The 23,266-nt window shown below is 44.7% G+C and overlaps 1 protein-coding gene across 1 annotated transcript; it reads left to right on the forward strand.

The window, feature by feature from the left end:
* The first annotated feature begins 765 nt into the window (after window positions 1–765).
* tdrd5 (tudor domain containing 5) lies at window positions 766–23,006 on the forward strand. The gene is made up of 10 exons (XM_030115161.1): window positions 766–994; window positions 1,556–1,773; window positions 10,076–10,348; window positions 11,196–11,358; window positions 14,377–14,563; window positions 14,654–14,863; window positions 14,947–15,013; window positions 15,929–16,120; window positions 22,187–22,297; window positions 22,968–23,006. Exons 1-10 carry the CDS (start codon window positions 766–768, stop codon window positions 23,004–23,006), a joined length of 1,689 nt encoding a protein of 562 aa, XP_029971021.1.
* The last annotated feature ends 260 nt before the right edge of the window (window positions 23,007–23,266 follow it).

Raw genomic sequence — 23,266 nt, forward strand, 5'->3', positions numbered from 1 at the left:
AGGTCATTTAGTACATTTTAAGAGCCCAAACAGGGCGCTCTCATACAGCTCCATTGCATGTCTGCGCGCGCACCCTGAACTACGGAAGCCGCGGCAGACCAAGCAACACGCTTGTGCCCTTTCAGCAGGACACCGAATTCAAAGCTTTAAAACAGTAGCCAATCACTTTTGTGATCGTCCACAGCTCGGTCACTCACAGCAGAATATAAACAGCGGAACTTCTTCTTCTACACTTGCAATTTAGAAAAGTAGTCGCTGAAAGCGCGCAAGCATCTGGCTTGGTCTGCCGCGGCTTCCGTAGTTCAGGGTGCGTTTTGTTTTGTGGATTTTATGGACCATTTTTTCTGTCGGGCTCTGTCGGTCCCTGTTTGTTGACAACGAAAATCCCCAAACATCTCCAACTGCATTTGAAACGTCAAAAAAGTGCTCCAGAGTGTTTCTCAGCATGAGGGTGAGTAGAAAATGAGGCCAAATCGTTTTTTGGGTGGAGTATTCCTTTAAATCTTGGTGAGGTTGTCTTTTTTTTCTGGGTTGCACTTAATTTTGCCTGTTATTTATTTTCTTCCTTCCTTTAAGGCTTTAATAACCTGCAGCATGACAGGACTTCCCTCAGCACCATGTTTTATGTTTTATATGCTCTCTTCCTCTTCTGTTTTATGGCTCTTTTGTGAAACACTTTGGGGACCTTTTTGTATTTTGTAAAGGGCTCTCCAAATAAAATTTGATTGATTGAGGTGTTCTTATTGTTTTCCAGGTAATAACAAGATGAGTCGGGACGAGGTTTTGGCACAGCTGAAAAAGGATGTGCGGTCTCTACTCATCTCATCCAAACTGGGGCTTCAGCCTCAGCAGCTTTGCCAAGACTACATGCAGATGTTGGGCCATCCAATGCCCCTGAAGTTGCTGGGATACAGAAATGTGATGCATTTTGTTCATGACGTGCCTGACGTCGTGTCTGTTCTTGTCACTCCAGGCGGAAATGTGTGCTTGAAAGGTAGGTTTTTTTTGTAAGTTTATTTCTACAGCAAACTTAAAGGCATAACAGAGGATTTTCTAGAAAAGTCGAAGCCAAACGTCTGTTACTCGCTTTTTGAAAAACGCGCATGCGCCAGACCATCCTACCTGCTCTACTGCTCCTCCTGAGGAAACGCCTATCACATGTCGGGACTCTTTCTTCCGAGGCCTTTCTCTTCTTCTCATAAACTTCGTGCACAGTTTTCCTCTTGCGACTTTCTGCCATTTCGAAGTACTCGGTGAACTCCGTGGCGCTACACTGACAGGCTGAAACTGAAGCTCGGGCTACATAAATACTCTGAATGTGCATGAGCAGATAACGGGAACAAGCGTGCTTGACGGCGTTACGCAAGCATTTCTCCAGCGTGATTGACATGTTGGAGCACCAATAGTTGAGATTCGCATCCCAGAATCCATAGGCTAAGAACATCCTCCACTATACCTTTAATGTATTTAAATAACATTTGAGTAGGTTGATGTGTCCGTGGGATGTTCTCATTCTTTGTTTTGTTTCAAACTTTCACCTGTTTGATTGTCGCAGCTGTTTGTGACGAGTCCACTAAAAAACAAGCAGAACTGGTGACCAAGCAGCGCTTGTCTAAAGCTGATCGAAGCTCCCAGAGGAGAGGCTACAGCTGTTTCCGGCCACCCTTCCAGTGCAGTCGACCTTCCCCTATTGAGGCTCTGCATAGAAGGTTTCGCTCCTCTCCAGTGATGCCTCCTGATCTGAGAACCCAGATCCATCATCTGCTCTCCAAGGTACCAAAGCATTATCAGTTGAACACACAGCTATATAAGAATAGAATAAGGACAGGAGCGAACACAGTGGCAGCACAGGTCAGAGGTCAAACTCATGTTCGTTCAGTCCTGAAAAACAAAAAAACACATTATGTTTGTGTGTGTGTTTGAGATGTAACAGTAAGAAAATCTCATTTTACAGTTAATGTTAATGAAAGGATCATGGTCATTATCATGGTGTAGAAGTACACCATGAAAATAACCCTGTTTTGTTTAAATTCAGTACTGAAGATTGTCTTGTCTCACACAAGACAATGTGTGAACATTGTGTGAACAATGTGTGAACAATGTGTGAACATTGAAGCTGAACTGAAACACTCATTGCTTCATCTACCTCAAGTTTACATCAAACGTGCAGATAAAAGCAATCCTAAAACAAAACATGAACATAATGCCATCATCTGCATGACGATGGCACCTAGTGGCCGTCAGAGGGAACTGCACTTTGTGCAAGTTGAGCTTATCCTGTAAAGCCCTTGGGTTTTTGGAGGCAAGGTTCACCTGAAAGCCGCTATCCATACCAAATCAACAGTATCTCCACATTTATTAGGACAATATGCATAATTTTGTTCTCAACTGACAGCCAAGACATTACAGAATAAAATTGAAGTGTCAGAAACACTGAATTCTAACATGCCTGAGCAAATTTTGATAAAGTAAAGGGAAAATACATTTTTACCCTCACCTAATTTTTTTCCAGTTTAAATACTGGAAAACACCATGACAACGAGGGATTTCAACGTCTACACAGATAACACATCATAACCGTTTAGAAAAATCAATAACTGTTAAAATCAGGGATGTTCGGTACCACTTTTTTTCAGACCGATACTGGGTACAAGTACTCCATCTTCAGTAGTCACCGATACGCGACTCATACCGATACTTTTGACACATAAAATTTAAAATAATGCAATGACAGTTCATTTTTTAAACCTACACTAAGGAACTTTTCAACCTTAATAAAACATTTTAATATCTTTTGTGATGATACTTCGACTTACAACTAGTTGAATGACCCCTCTGTCACGGGCTGAGGGCGTCAGTATTGCTTTCACTTGGACGAAGCAGCTGTGAGGAGGGTGGTAGGAATCCTGCACACTAAAAAGCTCCAAATGTGCAAACTGCTTTACGGCATGCGTCACATCTTGATATAACATTGTTTAGCCACCATTAGATTCATTTAGATTCATTACCTCGTCGCTATCCATCCTTCACACAGCCCCTGGAAACAAATGAAGGCGAGTTCAGTCCGACAGCATGCCACCAGGAGCAGCAATTTATGACGCCACGCGCTAGTCCTCATGGGAACTGTAGTATTCGGTCAGGCAAAACACTACCACTTTTGTCCACTGGCGCCGCCAAAATCAACGAAAACTGAAAGTTCCTTAGTGTTGCTTTAAAAATGACTTTTATTTCTAAAAAAGGCAGCATAGCCACTATGTTTAAGTCCAAAATAAAAGTCTGAGTCTAAGATATATAGCAAAAGTGAAAAATAAAACAACTGAGTTTTACACTTTTTAAATGAAATTAAGTGCAAAACAATTTCTAGGAGTTTTAAGGTTTTCTTTTTAATGACCTGAAGTACAAGGTGTAAACAAACAACCCTTTAAATTAATTCATAAAGTAATTTGCTTCTTTTAGTTAAAGGGATACGTCAACATTTTGGCAAATTGGCCCATTTAGTGCAATTCCTTAGTCATTTTGAACAGCATACTTACTTTTTTGTGAAGGCGAGCTATTGTTTATTCAGAGGTGAGTTGGGGAAGGTTTTCGGGACGGACACAATGGAAGTGGATGGTATTTTTGTTCCCCCTCGTCAAACTCATCAAATACAAAATCCAACAACCCCAAAACACTTTGGTGGACACGTTATAATCCGCACGCCATCTGGAATTGAGAGAGAGGGAGAGGTGTGTGCGTGTGTGTGCGCGCGCGTGCGTCACCCGGGCTGTTGTGATTGACCGACATATCCAGCGACGCCGGGCCGGGTACTGACCGTGTCCCGACATGACTTCACGACTTCTTGTCAGCTGGGGTCGGCACAGCTCATTTTGTGACGGCGTTGCTGTATGTGCCAGTCTCGCCGCTATACGCATGCGCCAGAGCGCCACAGCGCCACAGCAAACAAACCCTGACAACCTCTCGTCCACATGCTTCGCCCTGAGGTGTTCCAACAAATTACTAGTGTTAAATGAACAAGGTCGCGCACCTCCTCTAGCAATTTTTGCAGTGCAGAGTTTGCGTTGCGCTAAGCTTAGCTCGTTTTCGCTAATATAAAAGAATTTCCACAAGTGTTGGTGAGACCATAGATTGTATATAAATGGATAGACCTTTCGTGACGTCACCCATAGAGTTCCCAACCGCCGTTCTGAAGACTTTACCGAGTCCAGCAGGACGTCTCCACATTGAATATTTGAAACTGGATGTAAATGTGATTGGTCCAGCCCGTCCCGTGACCGCATCATGTGGACAGAGGAGGTGCTGTGATAGGGCGATTTATGCAAAACTTTAATTCGTAATATAAAATCGACAGATGATTTATGTGAAAATCAGAGTCTGGTGAAGCCAACACGGTTATAGAAACTAGTGATAGAGACCAAAATATGTCCTGAAACCGGGCGCTTAATATGTTTATTTGCACTCTGAAAATCGGCATTTTTGAATGGGTTCCAATGGAACCGGGTCTCTTTTTGAAACCAGCATCATCGCCCCCTGCTGGAATCTCTCCGGAATTACAGCTTTTTTGCACTTCCGCATTGTCTTCATGTTTTATGAGCGGAGGTTGGTGCCTGGGTGAGACGAGCAGCCGTTCTCGCGGATTCATTCATGTACATGGAGAAGTGGACCCGCGGTAGTGTAGCACCACCTCCTGGCGAGGAGGGCTTACTACGCATGAGATTTTCTTGCCTTGAGTAACAGCGACTAGGGCTGCACGATTTTGACAAAAAACCTAATTGCGATTTTTCTGATCAATAATGCGATTGAAATTCGATTTGCGATTTTCACATTTTATTCTTTCAAATGCAGAAAACAGCCAAAATTGTGGGCGAAAAAAATTCTTGTTACTTTTACATGGTCTTGCTCAAGTTGACACATAAAATAACCTAATGTAAACTAAATTGACAAAGCTTCAGGCAGCGGCAGCGAGATGCCACCGTGCTGTCTGCATCATGTTTGAAAAAAAAAAAGAGTGCGTCGTTTTAATGAAATAACAAAAGAATCAAAACCCAATGCTGTCGAAATTGGAATTCAATACTGGTCTTGCTTGCATGGTTCACAGAAAATTACTTAGACAACAGTTTTCAACGTGAAATAAATGGATATTAAAAAAAAGAACCGCAAATAGGCACCACTGTGAAACCAACTTCAACTCGAAAAAAAAAAAAAGAATTTGCCAGCCTCTACAGATAAAGGGTAAAAAAATGAATCCTTGTTGCTGTAATATTTTTAGATCACAATCAGTTTAGTAATCCTACTCGGGGTCATCTTCCCTCATTCTTGGGCTGTGCTTCATGTTTTCATGGAGAAAGATGAGCGCATCGACATACGCTGGATGAAGGCTGGAGCTGTTAGGTGATCAGGTGAGGGAGAATAACCTACGACTTGTCGACGTTTCTGTAATGTGTAGCGGCGAGTCTTCAGGTGTCGGTACAAATTACATGTATTTCCTCTGGAACTGGCTGCTGCACGGCGACACAATCTAGGACATTTGGATTCACGTCGTTTTTTTTAAAACCCATAGTCAGTCCAAACAACTGAACTACGATTCTCTTTTAATACCAACTGCTCCGCTCCCTCTTCTGTTGTCATCTCAGTCATTTTCACACCGTGAACGAGTCACACTGAAAACTTTTTGCTCCTCATGACACCGCAAAGCACACGCGCAGGGTTTGTTGTTAGCAACCTGACGCTGCAGCAGTGCAGTGCATACATACTTGCTTCCTGTTGTCATTTCTGATTGGCCGGTGGCCCGGAACGAGAGACTCGAACGTTTTGATTGGCGGATAGGTCTGTCACTCAAATGCCTCGAAAAACCTCAGCTCTGTGCGGTTTGGTTACCGCAGTAGTTAAAACCTCAATTTCGATGAGGTGTCGGTTAATCGTGCAGCCCTAACAGCGACTAATATCGGTAGCCTTCAAAAGGACTCGATACTTTGAAAATAGGCCAGTATCGGCCCGATACTGATACCTGGTGTCAGTACTCGCCAATCCCTAGTTAAAATGTCACTTTCCTCCTCCTCGTTCTTTTTTCACCAGTATTTATATATATATATATATATATATATATATATATATATGTGTGTGTGTATATATATATATAATGTATATATATATAAATTTTTGTGGTGATGATGTTACCTGATAGCTTCAGATAACGTTAACTAAATGTTCACTCTAGTTCCGTTTTCCACATATGGAATATAGACATGAGGCACAATGTTATGTTGATTAAAAAAACAAAAAACGCAGCCACAGCCTAACCTGGCAAAAGCCAAATTGACATGTGCAGCAACAGCTTCACATGTCAATCTGGGATTTCACCCGGCAAATCCGTTCGGGAAAGGAGGGACTTGCTGTTGAACTCTTTGCGTTCATTGGACGGAAAGACACAGTGCGCCCGCCTAACCATGTTCGGTTTCAGCCAATCACCACAAAGGAAAAAAATGACATTGACAGACACACACACATCTTTACCAGTCAAAAATGCGCAAAGCGCCTGTTGCTGTTTGTTTTTCAAAGAGGCAATAGAGGATTCATCCAAAACAGATTTAATCGCTGTCAAGACATCCATTGTTTTCGCTGGCCATGCTAATACGAGGGCGTACCCAAATGAAACCGGAATTTGGTTGTAACTTTTTATTTCTTACATTTCAAAATAAAACACCACCGTCGCCTTTAAAATAATCTCCATCCGCATTAATGCAACGCTCCAGCCGTGTCTCCCACTTCACGAATGCGCCGTCAGACCCGCGCGTAATTGTGCCATTTTTTGCCGGCTGCGATTTGTCTGTCACCTCCTCCACATCTGCAAACCGCTGTCCCTTCAGCTCCTTCTTCAACTTGGGGAACAAGAAAAAGTCGAGGCTACATCTGGCGAATAAGGCGGATCGGGGAGGAGATCATCCCATCCTTCGCCAGAAACTGCGTGACGCGCAGCGCCGTGTTCGCTGGCGCACTGTCGTGGTGGATCAACCGGGCTCCACTACGCGGGCCGCTTCCTCCTCACATTGCCACGGAGCCATCTTAGGACTTCGATGTAGTAGTCCTGATTTACAGTTTGACCTGGAGGGACAAACTCGCTGTGGATGATACCCTGGACAGCGAAAAAGCAGATCAGCATTGTTTTCATGGCTGAGCGGACCTGACACGCGGACATCTGGCCCTTCTAAAACCGCCCGAACCACTCATGGACCTGAGTCTTCCCCAGAGCATCATCCTTGTAGCCTTGCTGCAACAAGGTGGGTGTTTCTCCTGCTGTTTTTCCCAGCAAAAAGCAGAATTTAATATTTGCGCGCTGCTCTGGCTTCCCAGTCAATGTCGCCATTTTGGAAAAATCACAGACGGGAGCTGCACTCTGTTACTATAAATAGCGCGTGACAGATGTCGGTGTCACTCTGGGAGCTCAGATTTTTCACAGATATGCATGAGGCTTACCTGTAGCACACCTGACGGCCAGATGTCAAAACTCATTATTATTAGTATTTTATGACCACATTCCGGTTTCTTTTGGGCACCCCCTCGTATTATTAGCAGTCTGTTGCTTCCTTTCGTCAGAGCTTCTTGTCCCGCCCTAAATGACGCGTGATTGGTCTGAAGGAAAAAAAATCCGAGCTCATGAGCACGAGCGGTGCAAGATGGATTCTCGTGGTGTGTGTGAACAAATACCACGAGAATTCAGCTTGCTGGCAAGGTTAGCAACAGCCGGCGTCGTGTTCAAGTTGACTCTGAGACACGACGGCAGTTAACAAGGAACAGAGCACTGATTGGAAATACTGCTGGGTGGAGGCTGAGTCAGGAAGAGCTAGTTTACAGCAGCAGAGACCAGTTGCCATTGAAACAGCCCAATGAGCTGGAGGGAGAGTCGCTGTTGCCACTAGCTAGCTCTTTATTGCTACCGCTGGCAGTTCACTGGCTACATACAGCAAATCTAAGAAAAGTGACAAAACACTACGTGGACATATCGGTAACTTAACTCGTTGGCTGCCAAAGACGCGGGAGGACGTGTTTTGCTTTTTTTTTTAATTTTTAATTTTTTTTTTTAGCAGGGGTGGCAGATCAAAGCCTTTTACATATTGTGTGTGAATATCAGTGGCCAGTGTATTTCTGCCCCAGTAGGGGGCAACAGTTTGATTTTCCTCCAACCGGCATTGGCAGATCGACCATTCCAAAGAAGACGAACGTCGGTGAAATGTGGGCGGAGGGAGGGAAAGGGCGAAGCGCACGGTGAAATCTAGCAGAGGCAAAAAGTACAAGCAGCTGACACTGGAACAGTGTGTCTGGTGGTGGATCTGCAGTGAGGAGTGTCGCCATCGCAAAGGATCGAGGTGACGGCCAACAACATGCGGGCGAGCATGGCAAGCATAGCAACAAGCCAGCGGTTAGGGTAGTGGTCATAGAAATAAACAACTGTTCAGATGTTTGCCGTGTCACTTAAAATAAAAAATAGGTGTCAGTCAGTGTTTTGCTTGAATTTCCTTCTCTGCAGAAAAATCTCCTTTTCTCTGTTTTTGGTCAAAATGAGGCATTTCCACTGAAACCAACTTATGTTCTGCTGCCCATTTCTAAAGATCTAGAAAGGCTAGAAGCTAAATATTATTTTTTTTATAATAGAAGAAGGTTTAGGGTTTCTTTAGATGGGTTCAATGTAAAACTCAATATTCTGTAGACCTTGGAATTTCAATGATAGTGCCACAAACTCAATGCCCCAAAACTCTGGCAGTGTGGAGCTGTGTGCTGTGAACATGGCTGCAGTCACTGAATTATCGTCAGCTCCCCCTTCAGTCCATCATCGCTGTGGGTTTCTGCAGCCATGCTGCTCTGTTGCTATGCTAATGCTAGGACAGCTGCTCTCCATTGGGTCCACAGATGGAATGAAGTTAGTATTGATGGCTCATTTCCTAGATTTTGGTCAGAGTATCCTCTGACAGAGGGGGGGCACAAATAGTCGAATCGCAAAATTATTCACTGAATGTCATCGGGTCGGGAGCGTTGATGTCCGGGGCTGGGAGCACAGCGCTGGGGCAGCAGCACTGCTGGTAGTAGCCTCAACTCCGGGACGGCCGTCGTCAGCCTAACCAGGATGATAGATGCTCCCGGAGCGTCTCCAAACAGCCTCCCCGAGGAGCCTCCGGTGTGTCGATTTAGGTCGGAGCCCAGGGTAATGGCTGCTGCTCCAGGACTGCAGAGGAACCATCCTGCGCTGGAGCTGCGGCGGAACAATAAGGTCCAGATCTGGCGGGTTCAGGGATCATCTTGGTGATCAGCAGCAGAGAGAGCCGTTGAGGCAGGGAGCCACAGTGGGCCCAGGAGCGGCAGAGACTGCCGCAGACCCGGAGGCTTCACCACTGGCCGCACCGTCGTTTTCATGCTGCGCCAGAACCAGGAAGCGGTTCAAGGTGGAACTGGGGTGGCCTTGGGCTTTTGTTTTCCCTGGGCCACCACCTCTGCCCATGAGCACTGGTGGTCAGGTCCGGAGCAGGAGGGAACCCAGGGCACTGGGTTGGCGGTGGCTGAGAAGGATATTACCTGGGATTGTTCATGAGCCATCTTTACGATCTTAGCCAGCAGATCGTCTTTGTTCCGGAGTTCCTCCACAACCGTCAAATGTCCTCTTTCAGGTCACCAATCTTTTTATTGGCTTTTGCAACTGCGAGGTGCAGTTGGAGTCCGTGGAACGTGGCTGTAGTCATGTTGGTCTGAGCGTAGAGGCTGGCAACTGACAGTGCAATCCGACTAGCCAGCTGGATAGCAGCCGATACTCACGGAAACACGCCTCCGGTCTCTGGTGCTCGGACTCACTACTGATGTACCGTGCTGCTCTGACGCTGTGGTCGTTTTCCACACTTGAAGGTTGTCACATGGACTGGACTGAATCCTTCAGGGGGGTCTGGTTTTGGTCTGTGGACCTTATGTTTGAAACCCATCAATAATAGCACTTGTCCTTAAGAATATGTGCTTTGTGTTGTTTGTTCATGCCTTCCTTAGGAAATGACTGTGCTCTTTGTTGTCGTCTCATTTGGATTATTTCCTCATCCTTCAGGGTCCGGTCAGGCTGGTCGAACTGGAGTGGGCATACTTGAACTGCTTTGGTTTCCCACTCTGTGTGAATAAGTATGGCTTCCTTACGAAAGAGGAGATGGTCATGGCGGCATCGAACTTCGTCTCCCTTCAGCATGGTCCGTATGGCTCAGTTCTGACCCTGAAGCCACTCGTGCTCCCCAAACCACTGCTCCCCCCCTCCAGGGGGACCAGACCCTGGAAACCAAGACTGCCTCCAGCTGACATCCCCTCCATCCAAGAGCCACCAGCTGAAGTCAAGTGCCCAGGTGAGGCCTGCTTTATTTAGAGTTTCTCTGGCGTTGTTTGATGTTGATGTACTTTAATGCTTCAATCCAAACTTCCAGTGATTGACAGTGCGAGGAACCAATCTTGCTCTCAGAACGCCATGGACTCTGTTCACGATAAGTCAACAACTGTGAGTAACAAGCTACTGACGGGCTGCTACCAATCATGGGAAAAAGTTTTGGTCCTCGACATTTTGTTTTGAAGCTAACCCTTTTGACAAATTGGAATCGTGGTTGGTCAACAATTTTGAATGCACTGTTTCAGCAATTTTCTTCAAGTTTTCAAAGTCCAGTTGTGTTTTCTTGCTGACATCAGTTGGATGTAATACTGAACTAGCAAATGGTGGGGAATGGGGTTTTTTGGACCTTCAGTAAGGAGCTGAAAGACAAACTGACAGATCAGGTTCCATCCGGGTTGATGTGTCTGTGGAACGCTTATCTCTCTATCTCTGTCTCGGTATTGGATGATGACAATATCTGATGGAACAAGACACAGAGGCGGCAGGGGCGTGGCTCGGGGAGGCAGGGGCGTGGCTCGGGAAACACAGTGGCAGCAGGGGGGTGTCTCAGGGGACACAGTGGCGGCAGGGGCGTGGCTCGGGGGAGACAGTAGCGGCAGTGGGGCAGCTCCTCATCATGTTGCGAATCAGTTAAGTCCCCTGTTACTGGTTTTGCTTCTTGCCTTTGAGTGAAATAGTTCAGAATTACTTTTGGTCAGTCAGCACCTCCAGAGCAGGAGACGTGATGGACATAAGATCTGATTATCTTTGCGTTTGTATATTAAATGCTCTTTTGTCTTGTATTCTATTGATTCAGAGACTTTTCGGTGAAGACGTGCCTCTGAAGCAGTGCGAATTTGTCAACATCATTAACCTTACTGACAACTTGAGTGACGTCTTCCACGTGAAGAGAACAGGCGGTGACAGCAGACACCAATGGATCACCTCAGACATAGAGGGTGTCAACAACACAAAAACAGGTCAGTATAAACATTTTGGGTTGGAATTGTTTTGAACCAAACTGAAAAAACTGTTTGAATGATTTCAACTTGTTGCTCCCCTCGTTCACCCACTTTCATCAGAGCCTCATGGTAACATGTTGGGTTAATATCAGTAGTGGTAACATGTTGGGGGTATTTGAGTCGTGGTTAATGTGTTGGTTTAATATCAGTAGTAACATGTTGGGTTAATATTAGGGCTACACGATTATGCCCAAAATGATAATCCCGATTATTTTTTGTCAATATTGTAATCACGATTATTCATCACGATTATTCATTATGTTACGTAAAACATATCTTTTTATTGCACTTTTTTTTTTTTTTTTAAACAAGGCTTCAAATTGAAGACGTGTGTCTTCAGCGAAGTCGAGCGTGCATGCGCACATAATCGAAGATGTTTTAATTCGAATCTCATCTAACTATCCAATCTGTGGCTGCTGTCTTTAACACCTTGTTAAAACAAACTGTCTTTTAAAACAAGAATGTGTGTGAAATATGGAAAGCACGTTATAATATAATTCTGTATTGCTAGCAATGATGAATGATCGCTTTTCCTTAGAAACGAACATATAGAAGCGCCGACTGTATTTACAAACGTTTAAGACCTCTGATCTGAAAAGAGCCGGATTGTGACTTTGGAACCTGAACGCCTCACAGCTGAGCGACCGTCACATGCTGCATCCTAAACCCTGAGAGCAACACGATGATTACTGAACAAAAAGGAACGAAGGAATCCTTCAGAGCCAGCTAGTGCGTCGGTGGCTAACAGCTAAGCTAACAGCTGACTGAGACACCACGGTGGCATCTGTCGGCAGACTACTTTTATGAAGTGTCCCTGAAGGCAGCAGGAGCTACACGGCTCAGGTTGTTCACTGACACAGAGGGTTCAGATGTGTCACAGGTAATGAAGGCGGTTTTGGAGGAGCTGGATGCTGACAGGTTAATGGACGGTGATACTGCCTGCGTGAAGCAGCTGCCTAAGATTCTCTAAATCGACTGGCAGGCCAGATATTGTTGTTCGCAGGCCAAAAGTGGCATCGGGCCGCCAGTTGCCGACCGCTGTAGTAGATGTTGCTCCTTTATGAGTCTCTAGCGGCTCCTCACCTCCAGATGCCTCAGCACCGACACTGCCTGCTGCTCCCGACATTGTACTGTCTCATAGTTTTATCATTTGACGCTGCCGCTGCTGCGGGGTTCACTCGCTTGCTGTTTAGGCAGCGTAATGATGAGGCCCTAACCTCGGTCACCCCCTGGTGGTTGGCTGACTATTGGCCTGAGAAAGTGCTTGATTTGACATGCAACAGAGCTGCTTTTTCAATTTTAAAGACAGTATACGCAATTATCAAAATAAACTCGCTATCATGCAAACCAACAACTCTCACTCGTCTTTTCCTACAAGTGTTCATCCACAAATCTGCTGTCCGCAAGTGTGCTTTGATTTTGAGCTTTTTGCAATGATGCCCCAGTCCAGCAGGCTCCTGTTATCCAGTCCATGTGAAACAAAATTAACTCATGACTCCATGAAATCAAAACTATCGGTCTACAGCAACAGTTACACCATATGTTGATGAAATAATCTTTTTCATCTGGTTCAAATTAGATTGCGTTAATACACTAAGTTTGTCGGCTCTCTCACGATGTATTGTAATGCCATCAGTGCGTATACAGGACCGATGAGGTGAACTGTGTTGCTTTATTTTGAAACACAGCCATATATCTCACTCCAGCCTCACCACCATGGTCCGTTGCACTGCCCCCACCCCCTTACTCTACAGCGGCCGCTGTATTTTTCGAAACAATTTTCGGCGTTTTTTAACCGCAGAGAAGAGACTTTTCCATTACTTTGCACAGTAACGGAAGCACGTACGAGAGGCGTTCAAGTACCCTCGGAAACTAGAGTCAGCCTACTTTGGTTCCCAGAGCTACCACTACGCTAATGTGTAAATTTAGTGGAAGCTAATTAGTCTGCTTATGTTTTTCAAAGTTAGCTGAACAGCTAATCCGCTAATGAAAATGTTAGCTTTGCTAATTAGCGGTTAGCTCATTAGCGGACTGCGCCCACCACTGTGTGTGTGTGTGTGTGTGTGTGTGTGTGTGTGTGTGTGTGTGTGTGTGTGTGTGTGTGTGTGTGTGTGTGTGTGTGTGTGTGTGTGTGTGTGTGTGTGTGTGTGTGTGTGTGTGTGTGTGTGTGTGTGTAATTTGAATGTTATTCCCTTGTCTTCATAGTTTCTTTTAAACAGTTCAAACAAACAGGTTTATGGGGAACAAAAATGGAAGTTTCAGTGAGCAGTTGGTGAAGGGGATTGTTCCACGCCAGTGTCCACTTAGCACACTGTCCTGTTATTTTCTTTGTTAACTTGTCATGATGCTGAGGTTTTAAGTGAAATGATGAGATTGGCCAACTTGATGCCATACACTGTCCTGTATTGTTTCATGCTGTTAAGTCTCCTAACTTGTGACCTGTTCTGTTCCAAATTTTCTTTTATGTGATATGATTGACAGTTTTTCTACAATAGTGAATGTCAATTACTTGTAACTTTTTTTTTCAGATTTGAAAGATGTGGAGAGTTGTCATGATGGAGTCCAAGTACTTCCAGATTGTCCAGCGAATCCTGATCAGATGGAGGTTTGGGGCTCAGTCACATTTCTAAAATCTGTAGCTTTCACAACACATTGCAACTGTCACACTGTTTTGCATTGTGCTTCTAGAGATGTCAAACTAGCCAAGGGAGTCCTAGAGGGGGGAGCAGCTAAATAGACTTCACCCTGTTAAGTTCTAGAGAGGATAACCAATTATCACACACTATGTTGTCTTCAAAAGCCATCATTTTATCAATATGGGCTCTTCATGATGACTTGGCACCTTTTTCCATTTAATTGAGGGGGAAAATATTGACATGAAGGTGGTGAATGCACAGAGTAATGCCATTGTCCCTCTCGCTGCCTGGTCCTTCATGTTTCTGATGTAGACGCCGGAGATGTGCCGTACACTACCAGAGCATTCCGGTCTGATGGTGCCAATGGATGCCGTTCTGAGCCAGCGCCTCAAAGCTCCAACGCGTCACAGTGCGAGGGAGATGGTGGAAGTGTTGGTGGAGGAGGTGGTGTCACCTGGACATTTCTACATTCGCTTCATATGCAGCGATGAAACCAACAAATTTGAGGAAATGATGATTGACATGAGGTGATTGTGTGTGTCTGTAAGTCCAACAGTTTTCAGTAAACAAAAGGATGTCTTCCACCTCCGATGTTTGCTTCCTCTGTCTTGTCCCAGACGATGTTACCGGTGTCCTGAGGTGTCCAAGCTTTACTGCCTTCCGGAGCAGTTTGTCCGCCCGGGTCAGGTCTGCTGCTTGTCACCTGCTGGGTGGTGGTTCTACCGTGTGGTCATCCACCAGGTGTTCAGCTCCACTCAGGTGGAAGTGTACTATGTTGACTTTGGCATTCTGTCAGTTGTACACACCACGGACCTCAAGTTCCTAAAGTAGGATACCCGAGCATCTGGGCAGAACCGTTTAAAGCTGCTGTTCTCTCCACAGTTGTCTTTTCCTTTTTTTTTTCCTCCAGGTGCTGCTACGCAGTTCTCCCAGCACAAGCTGTTCCATCAACACTGGCTGGAATTACACCGACCAATGTGAGTGTAATTATCAACAGTTTCCTGATAGGTGGCAAGCGGTTTGCTGCACTGGAGAGCACCTAAAAGATCCAACAGGGGTGTCAACCAGCGGGCCACAAAGAGAGTCGAGTTTTATTTCGAAAGTGTACAGTTAAATTTTCTTCAGTTTGCATTGCACTGTCCTGGTGGTCCGTAGAAACATTCTGTTGTTTCAACCTGGTTCAAGTAGCAAAAAAGGCTGGTTAGCATTGCTTTAGAATGCAAAATGGACATTTGTGAAGTTGGTTCTGTTGATGGATGGAGGTCTGGGGTCTGCTGCCTCCCTGCTGTGGCTCCATGAGGCATCCAGAAATCTCAGAGGTTTGGAGCTCATTTTGGTTTGACTTGCACATGTTTACAAATGACTCTTTATTTTTTTTTTTGAAAGAACCAAGAAAGATAAAAGGGCTAAAACCAGCCTTTAAATGTAAGAGGTGCATATAAAAGATGAAATGGTTGAAATTGCTTGAAATGGCCAAAAAAAGAGAGGAATTACAGCTAAAATGATTGAAAGACTAAAAAATTTGGTTTCTGCCATTCTGAATTGAAGGCTTCATAAATACAGTAAAAATATCCAAATGTCCCCGAGCTGTGTGAAACTCATTGAAGCTTAAATGTTCCTTTGACTCTTGATGAATTATAGATTAAAAAATGTAAAAAATTTAAATTTTACCAATAAACAGCTGCCCTCAACAATCCTACTAACCAGTCCTGCGAACCACACCCACGAAACAGTCTGACTGACCAGCCCTACTAACCAGTTACACTGATTAGTCCTTCTACCCAGTCCTCCTAACCAATCAGACTGACCAGTCCTACTGACCAGTTCTACTATAACCAGTCCTGCTGATCAGCCCTGCTAACATTTAAGAGTGTGTGATTGATTTGTCTAAGGGTCACTGGACTGCTGAGGCTTTGGCCTGCTTTCGACAGCTGTGCTTCGATCGTATCCTGGTGGGACTCCTGGATCAATACGTTGGTGATGTGCTGCAGCTCTATCTGTGTGATACCAACACCGCAGAGGACGTCTACAGCCACACTGTCCTGACCAGACAAGGCCACGCTAAAGCCTGCAGCTCTGCAGCGGTGAGCGTCACACATCTGGACCTTTAGGAGTTGGGCTGCAACAATTAATCGAGTACCTCGAGTACAAAAAATGATCGAGGCAAATTTTATACCTCGAGGCTTCGTTTAATTAACTTGAGGTGCGCGCAAACGTTTGTGTGTGAGGGAGAGAGAGAGATGTGGTGTGCGTGTGTGTCACCTGGATTGTTGTGATTGGCTGACATATCCAAGCGATGCCGAACCAGGTACTGACACCTGTCCCGTCATGAATTCCTGTCCGCTGGGGTCCGCGGATCGATCCGCGCAGACGTCCGCGCTCAGCCCCGCACGTGACCGCGTTGCGTGTACGTGCCGGTCACGCCGGTATACAGCTGCGCCAGAGCGCCACAACAAACACACCATGCAGTAAAGTGACTCTGAAGCCATCAGGCTGTTGTTCTGTCTACAAAGACTTCCAGAATGGAAAACTGGTGGACGGAAAGAGCAGACGCTGTCGGGAGGGAAGAGAAGGTCTGCCAGACAGAAGTGAAAGTGTAATCGCTCGGGTGCTGCCCCGCCATTCAGAAACAGAAAAAAAGGCTAAATAAACTCTAATACTAAATGATAATAGACTAACAATGTATGTGCTTCATTTTCTATAAACAATCTGTAATAAAAGAGCATATAAACAGTCTAGAGCAACAGAAAAGCTCCCCCAGGATGCGTGGATCAGTGCGCATGCATGGAACATGCATCACGTGAGCCCAAAATGTAGAGTACTTGATTACTCGAAGAAATAATCAACAGAGTGCTTGATTCCAAAAATACTCGATAGTTGCAGCTCTATTTAGGAGTGATGGCAAGTTATGCTGTGTATGTGTAATGTGGAAAAGTTAGGAGCATGGTGGAGGATTGTGGGTAGGAATGTTTACTTTTCACATTTGAACCGATCCGGTACAAGAGCATTCAGTTAAAGGTATAGTGGACGATGTTCTCAGCCGATGTGATGCGGGATGCGAATCTCAACTGTTGGTCCTCCAACATGTCAATCACGCTGGAGAAATGCTTGCGTAACGCCGTCAAGCGCTCATTCCCGTTATCTGTGCATGCCCATTCAGTGTGTTTATGTAGCCGGTGAGCTTCGGTTTCAGCCAGTACTTACTGATGGTGAGTCTGACATAATGAAACTGTAACTGTTTTGGGAAAAAAGCTTTATGAGCGAGGCCGATTGCAGAAACTGTAAACAGAGCCGTGCACACCTGGGTAAGATGAGCTCACGCTCATTGACAGGCGTTTCCTCGGGAGAAGCAGTAGAGCTGGTATGATGGTCTGGATGTACGTTTTTCAAAAAGCGAGCAACAGACGTTTGGCTTCGACTTTGGAGAAAATTGTCCACTATACCTTTAAGCTCTATGTATATTGCACTAATCATTAGTCATTTCTAGACACTTTTACAGAGAAAACCCAACAGATCCACATGAGCAAGAAGAGACCGAGGAAAGGAAAAACTCCCTTTTGCAAGGAAGAAACCTGCAGAACCAGGCTCAGAGGTGGCAGCTTTCTGCTATTCCGGTTGGGGTGAGAGGATAGAAAGGGAAAGAATTAGGACAGACAGATACATTTCTTATATCAACTCAGCAATGCTGCACTCAAGCAGGTGAATCAAGATCGAGAGAGTTACTGGAAGAGAAACAATGGTCAATGACACGCATTATGAAACATTGCATGAAAGAAAAATGGAGCTGGTTCCACGTTGTAGGAGCCCAGGGTTAAGCTAACCTCCTGCACCCACTGGGTTTGGGTTGTCTCATTCAATCAGTGGATCAGCTGTTTTGATTGATGCCCAGTCAGAAACTGTTTGCCCACATTGAGTCCAGGTCAAGATCAAGGTTCTTTATTTGTCATATACATGATCAACATAGGGTCAACAGCGAAGGGAAACTCTTAGGGTCACAGAACCGTTGTTAGAGTAAAAATAATAGTACAGGATAGTGCAAAAATACAAGATAAATAAAGTAAACAATATAATAGCATATTATGCACAGGTTATTGCACAGGTAATAAATAGCATTGACAGTGAGGTAGTTCCAAACATTATACGTTCAGGCAGTGCAGCAGTAAAGATATAATGCCGGGTGGTTTGGTGCAGTGTTGTGGAGAATCCGGTTATTTTATATTATATTGTTGGGAGTTCAGTAGTCTGACAGCTTGGGGGTAGTGACTGTCTCTGAGTCTTTTTGTCCATGCTGGGAGGCTCCTGTATCATCTACCAAAGGGTAGCAGATGGAAAAGTCCTTGTGCTCAGTGAGTATTGTCCTAGGTAGGGCTGCAACAACTAATTGATTAAATCGACTAAAATCGATCTTTAAATTCGTTGTCAACTAATTTAATAACTGATTTTCGTCTGCAACAAATCGCGGGTGTTTTGGCGCATGAAATAGTAGCTTACATTCGCTTATTTAGGAGGAGATGAGCCCGCTCGCTTGCCATACGCTACTGTGAGAGGTGCGCATGCGCACTAGCGACCGTCACTTACTACTCACAACAGCCGCAGAAGGATTCACGAGTCACGCTCAACAAAGGAAATGGTCACTTGCAAACATTGCAAGGCCGACTTGGCCCGGCATGAGAGCACCATCTCTATGAAAGAGACGGGCGGAGAAAGCACGTCTGCCTGCTGGAGACAGATGAAGAGTCACCTCGGTAAGCTAGCTTTAGCTTAACTTTAGCTTTCCTGCATGCGATAACCTGTAGTCTAAGTCTTGGCTTTTAATAGTTATAATTAACTTCTCTTTACCACATTCTTCTCTGTGGAAAACCAGGTTTCTTTTTTATGTTCAGTACTTTTCAGTTCCAGTCTTTTAAACCGCTTACCTGCTCTACAGTGGTCTATGAAACATGAATGCATGAACGGAAATAATTCACTTAGCATGTTCTCGATCCGGTAAATACAATGCCTAGCTTAGAGATATATAATAAATTAGCTTGACTTTTTCCTGTCATCACATTTATGCAGTCTCAAGAGAAGCAGAGGTGCCATGGATGCCTTTGTGTAGTCCACACCCAAGCTGTCCTCAGCATGATGGTGAAAGACATGAGGCCTCTCAGCATGGTTGATGACGGGTTTAAAGAAATGGTGGAGACGTTCAACTCTGAATACATCCTGCCATCAAGAACCCGCTTCACCAGGTTGATGGAAGAAAAATATGAGGCAACCTTTCAGAAGGTAAGTTTATAATTAACACACAGACACACACAAATAATTTGAGCAAATATCTATTCCGTAACAGAATAAAGTACTATAACTATATACTAAATTGCTTGCTGATTAACAATATTAATTTACTGATGAGTTCATTAATACTGATACCTTAAATGTCTGCAATGAGGCAAATCTTAACATAATTGTTTCATTTTGTCTCCGCCTTTAACATTTTTACTAAAATCACCCGTCTTGTGTCTTCTAAGGTAAAGGAGATGTTAGAGGTCACCTCCATGGCACTAACTGCTGAAGCCTGGACCCGCCGTGCCACACAGTCGTATCTTGGAGTTTCCTGCCATTTCATAACCAAAGACTGGGAAATGAAGTCGCTTAACCTGGCCACCATGCCCCTGGAGGAAAGATATACTGCAGAAAACAGCGACGTGGATGGAGGAGATCGGAATCAAATTCAACATCTTGCCCAAAATTACAGATGTAGTTCTCGATAATGGGTCCAACATAGTAGCAGTTGTGCATCTGCTGGAAGGGAAGTATGGGTGGGCCTGTGTCCGCTGCGCTGGGCACACACTCCAGCTGATAGCAAACAGTGCCCTCAAAGATAATGCCATCAGCAGAGCTTGAGGAGATTCAAGAAGCATAGTGGAATACTTCACAGAAGTGAGCAGGCCTACACTAAACTGAAGGCAAAACAGCATCAGATGAACGCACAAGATCACAAGCTTATCCAGGATGTCAGCACAAGGTGGAACAATAAAACCTCCATGGCACACAAACTTGCTGTCCAGCGTTCGAATTGGAACAACAATGGAGGTCTGGGCAATGGTGGGCACGATAGACTGGCTCAGGCACAGGTTGAAGATGTCAGTAAACACCCCAGCGAGTTGGTCAGCACAAGCGCTCAACTCCTGACCGGGGATCTCGTCGGGCCCTGGTGCTTTGTGGGGGTTTACTCTCTTGAACGTCCGCCTCACTGGATGTGTGTCTATAGAAAGTTTAGCATCCTCACTGTCCACATGTGGTCTGCTGACAGGCGTGGTGTTGTCCGCATCAAACCAGGCATAGACGGCGTTGAGCTCGTCTGGAAATCGTGCTCCACTGGCCTGCCCCTTCCTTTTGTAGGCAGTAATACTACAGCGTAATCCATGCCACACACATCTTGGGTCGTGGTTCTGCTGGGCAGACTCCACTTTCCCCCTGTATTCCCTCTTGGAAAAGCTGATGGTCCTTCTGAGGTCGTACCTGACTGCTTTGTAGGCCTCAGGGTCTCCTGAGCTGAAGCCAACGGCGTGAGCCTTGAGTTTAGCTCGTACCTTCGGTCCAGCCCAGGTTGTCTCATCAGAACAATGGATCAGCCGTGATTGATGTCGTGTTGGCGATGCCTCAATCACGGCTGTAGTCCACCTAAAAGAACCTCCTCTTCAGGGGTTTGTAGTAATCTGACTTTTTAGTCTTTTAGAGAGGGAGAGAGATCTGCCAACCTCCAAACCCTTACCTCCAGCAGGACCACTAAGAAAACAGTCCAGGACGTCCGGAATGAGTCCTAACTGTAAGCTTTACTAAATAGAAAGGTCTTAAGCCTAGCCTTGAAAGCTCAAACTGTGTGTGTGCGTGCATGTGTGTGCATAATAATCGATGGTGTGGTTTTTGTTCTTTTTTTTGTTTTTAAGATTGTTTTTTACTGTTTAGCACTTTGTGTTGTTTTTTTTTTAATATGAAAAGTGCTCTGCAAATAAAGTTTGATTTGATTTAGTCTACTATGGAGGTAACAAATGTATGGATTAATTTCTCAGCGTGGCTTTGAGTCAGCATGTTACTGATTTTAGAAATATGACGCAGGTGAAAGGAGGTCCTGCAGACATGTTTATTGTTGGAGTTAAAGGATAAGTCCTGAAGGTCACTCCAGGCTCTTCACAGTGTTCCTGGAGGTTCAAGTAAAACCATCCAGACTCACTATCTGTTTAGATTATTTCTCTCCAAATGTAATAACTTCTGTTTTACCTGAATTTAGGAGGAGAAAATTACGACTCATTCAGGTTTTTAAGTCTTTTAGACAAACTTCTAGTTTGACAAGTTGATCAGTGTCGTCTGGCTTCTTGGATAAGTACATCTGTGTATCATCTGCATGGCAATGGAAGTCAATGGAGTGTTTCTTGATGATGTTCCCCACAGAAAGCATGTAGAATGAAGAGTATACAGTTGTGGTCAAAAGTTTGCATAAACTTGTAAAGAACATACTGTCATGGCTCTCTTGAGTCCCCCGTTATTTCTTCAACTCAGATTTTTTTCTGGTAGAATGACTGGGTGCTAGCACACTAATGGTGTCTTGCTTGCTAACTGTGCCAAATGCAGGAGTTGTAGCCATAGATCGGCAGCTATTGGAAAGCACTCTTCAGCTTTGTTAAAAATCCATTTCCTTGACCAGGTGCTTCCTGAGATAAGGCCTTTTCCCGATGCTGAACTTGCATATTGCGTCACAGATATTGCAGCAAGCATAACTGAATTGGCGTTGTGAAAATTGGAGCTGTACTTTGGAGCCTTTCTCTCGGATATGGTGCTCTGTTGACTTGCCCCACGGCTATTAACATTATTACGCGCTTCTGTGCAATGCTGTGTTCAGGTCCAGTGTGGAAAATCGCATACTCTTTCACTCCCTCACAGTCACAAGGATGCATTTAGGGAACAAAACATGGTAACATTTGTTTTTAGGTGAGCCGGTACTCCGCACTGACAGAATTCGGTCGGTACTTATAAAAGTACTGGATTCGGTACCCATCGCTAAGTGGGGGAGCTGTTACGTTGAAGGGGGGACTTTAAACACTTGTGCAGCATCTTCAGGTGTAAATGTCTTTTATAAATTAATTAATTTGAGCTCTTTTCTTGGCCAGTTGAGTCCGAGAGTTACTCCAGTGGGTCTGCACCTGGGAAATGGCTTGGTGGACCTCCCGGACATACAGGCGATGAAGATTTTAACCCCTCAGCCATGGGAATTGCAAGAGGTATTCCTGACACATGCAGGACATCCATATAGAAGTGATCTGTGGTTTTGACAGTAGCTGCTTTGATTGTAGAACTGTTTGAACTGTCAGTTTGTAGAAAACACGTAATAATGCTTCCAGACAGTTGATGTCACATTTTTCTGCTGTTGTTTTCTTGCAACTCTCTTCTCTCATTCTTCCATTTGTCATTATGTCATTAAAGCTTTTTCAGAAACCGTAAAAGCTGCTAAACCAACCAGATTTGACATGAGAATGAAACACGGATCACTTGACTGTTTCAATCAGCCACTTGAACTCAACCTTTCTTTGTGGTCTAGATTAGGGTTAGGTGCATGAACCTGGTCCTTGCTTGTGAGATGTGATGTCAGAAAGGTTGTACAAAGTCGGTGCAGTGGCAGATTGTGCTGGTTGGCCCAGTGCTCCATCCCATCCAGTCCTGTATGAATGAGAACCTATAGGAAGATCAATCTTTGATGGAGCAAGACTGCGATGGGCTGCTCTGGATAATCATCAGATGGAGAAGTGTTGGATACACCTGAAGCATTCAGGATTGCAGTGTATTTTTCTGAGATGTTTTCTCCTGTAAACAGAAACTAAGCCCTTCCTCTTTGGAGTCCTGTTAGTGTTTGTGTCACTATACTAATGTTAAGCTGTGCTTCTGTCTCTGCAGGAAGAAGTTGATTTACCCTCCCTGGAGTTGATAGAGTAACCGAATCAACTTTGATCCCACTCCTCCTCAGTATTTGATCCACACCAGTCTGACTGAAGTGTGTGCCAGGAGTGAGATGTTTTTGTGTTTATAGACCCAGCGTTGCAGTGGATGAACCTTGTTGTTGTTGTTCCAAAAACATTGTTTGGCATCTGTTGGATATTGTTTGAAAAAAGATATTTGGTATTTGTGTATTTTTCTTGTGTTCCCCACTGATTTTTATATTATGACTGGGTTAAACAAAGACTCAATGGACTTTC

This window comes from Salarias fasciatus, chromosome 18 (genome assembly GCF_902148845.1).
Source record: "Salarias fasciatus chromosome 18, fSalaFa1.1, whole genome shotgun sequence".
In the NCBI taxonomy this organism is placed as follows: domain Eukaryota; kingdom Metazoa; phylum Chordata; class Actinopteri; order Blenniiformes; family Blenniidae; genus Salarias; species Salarias fasciatus.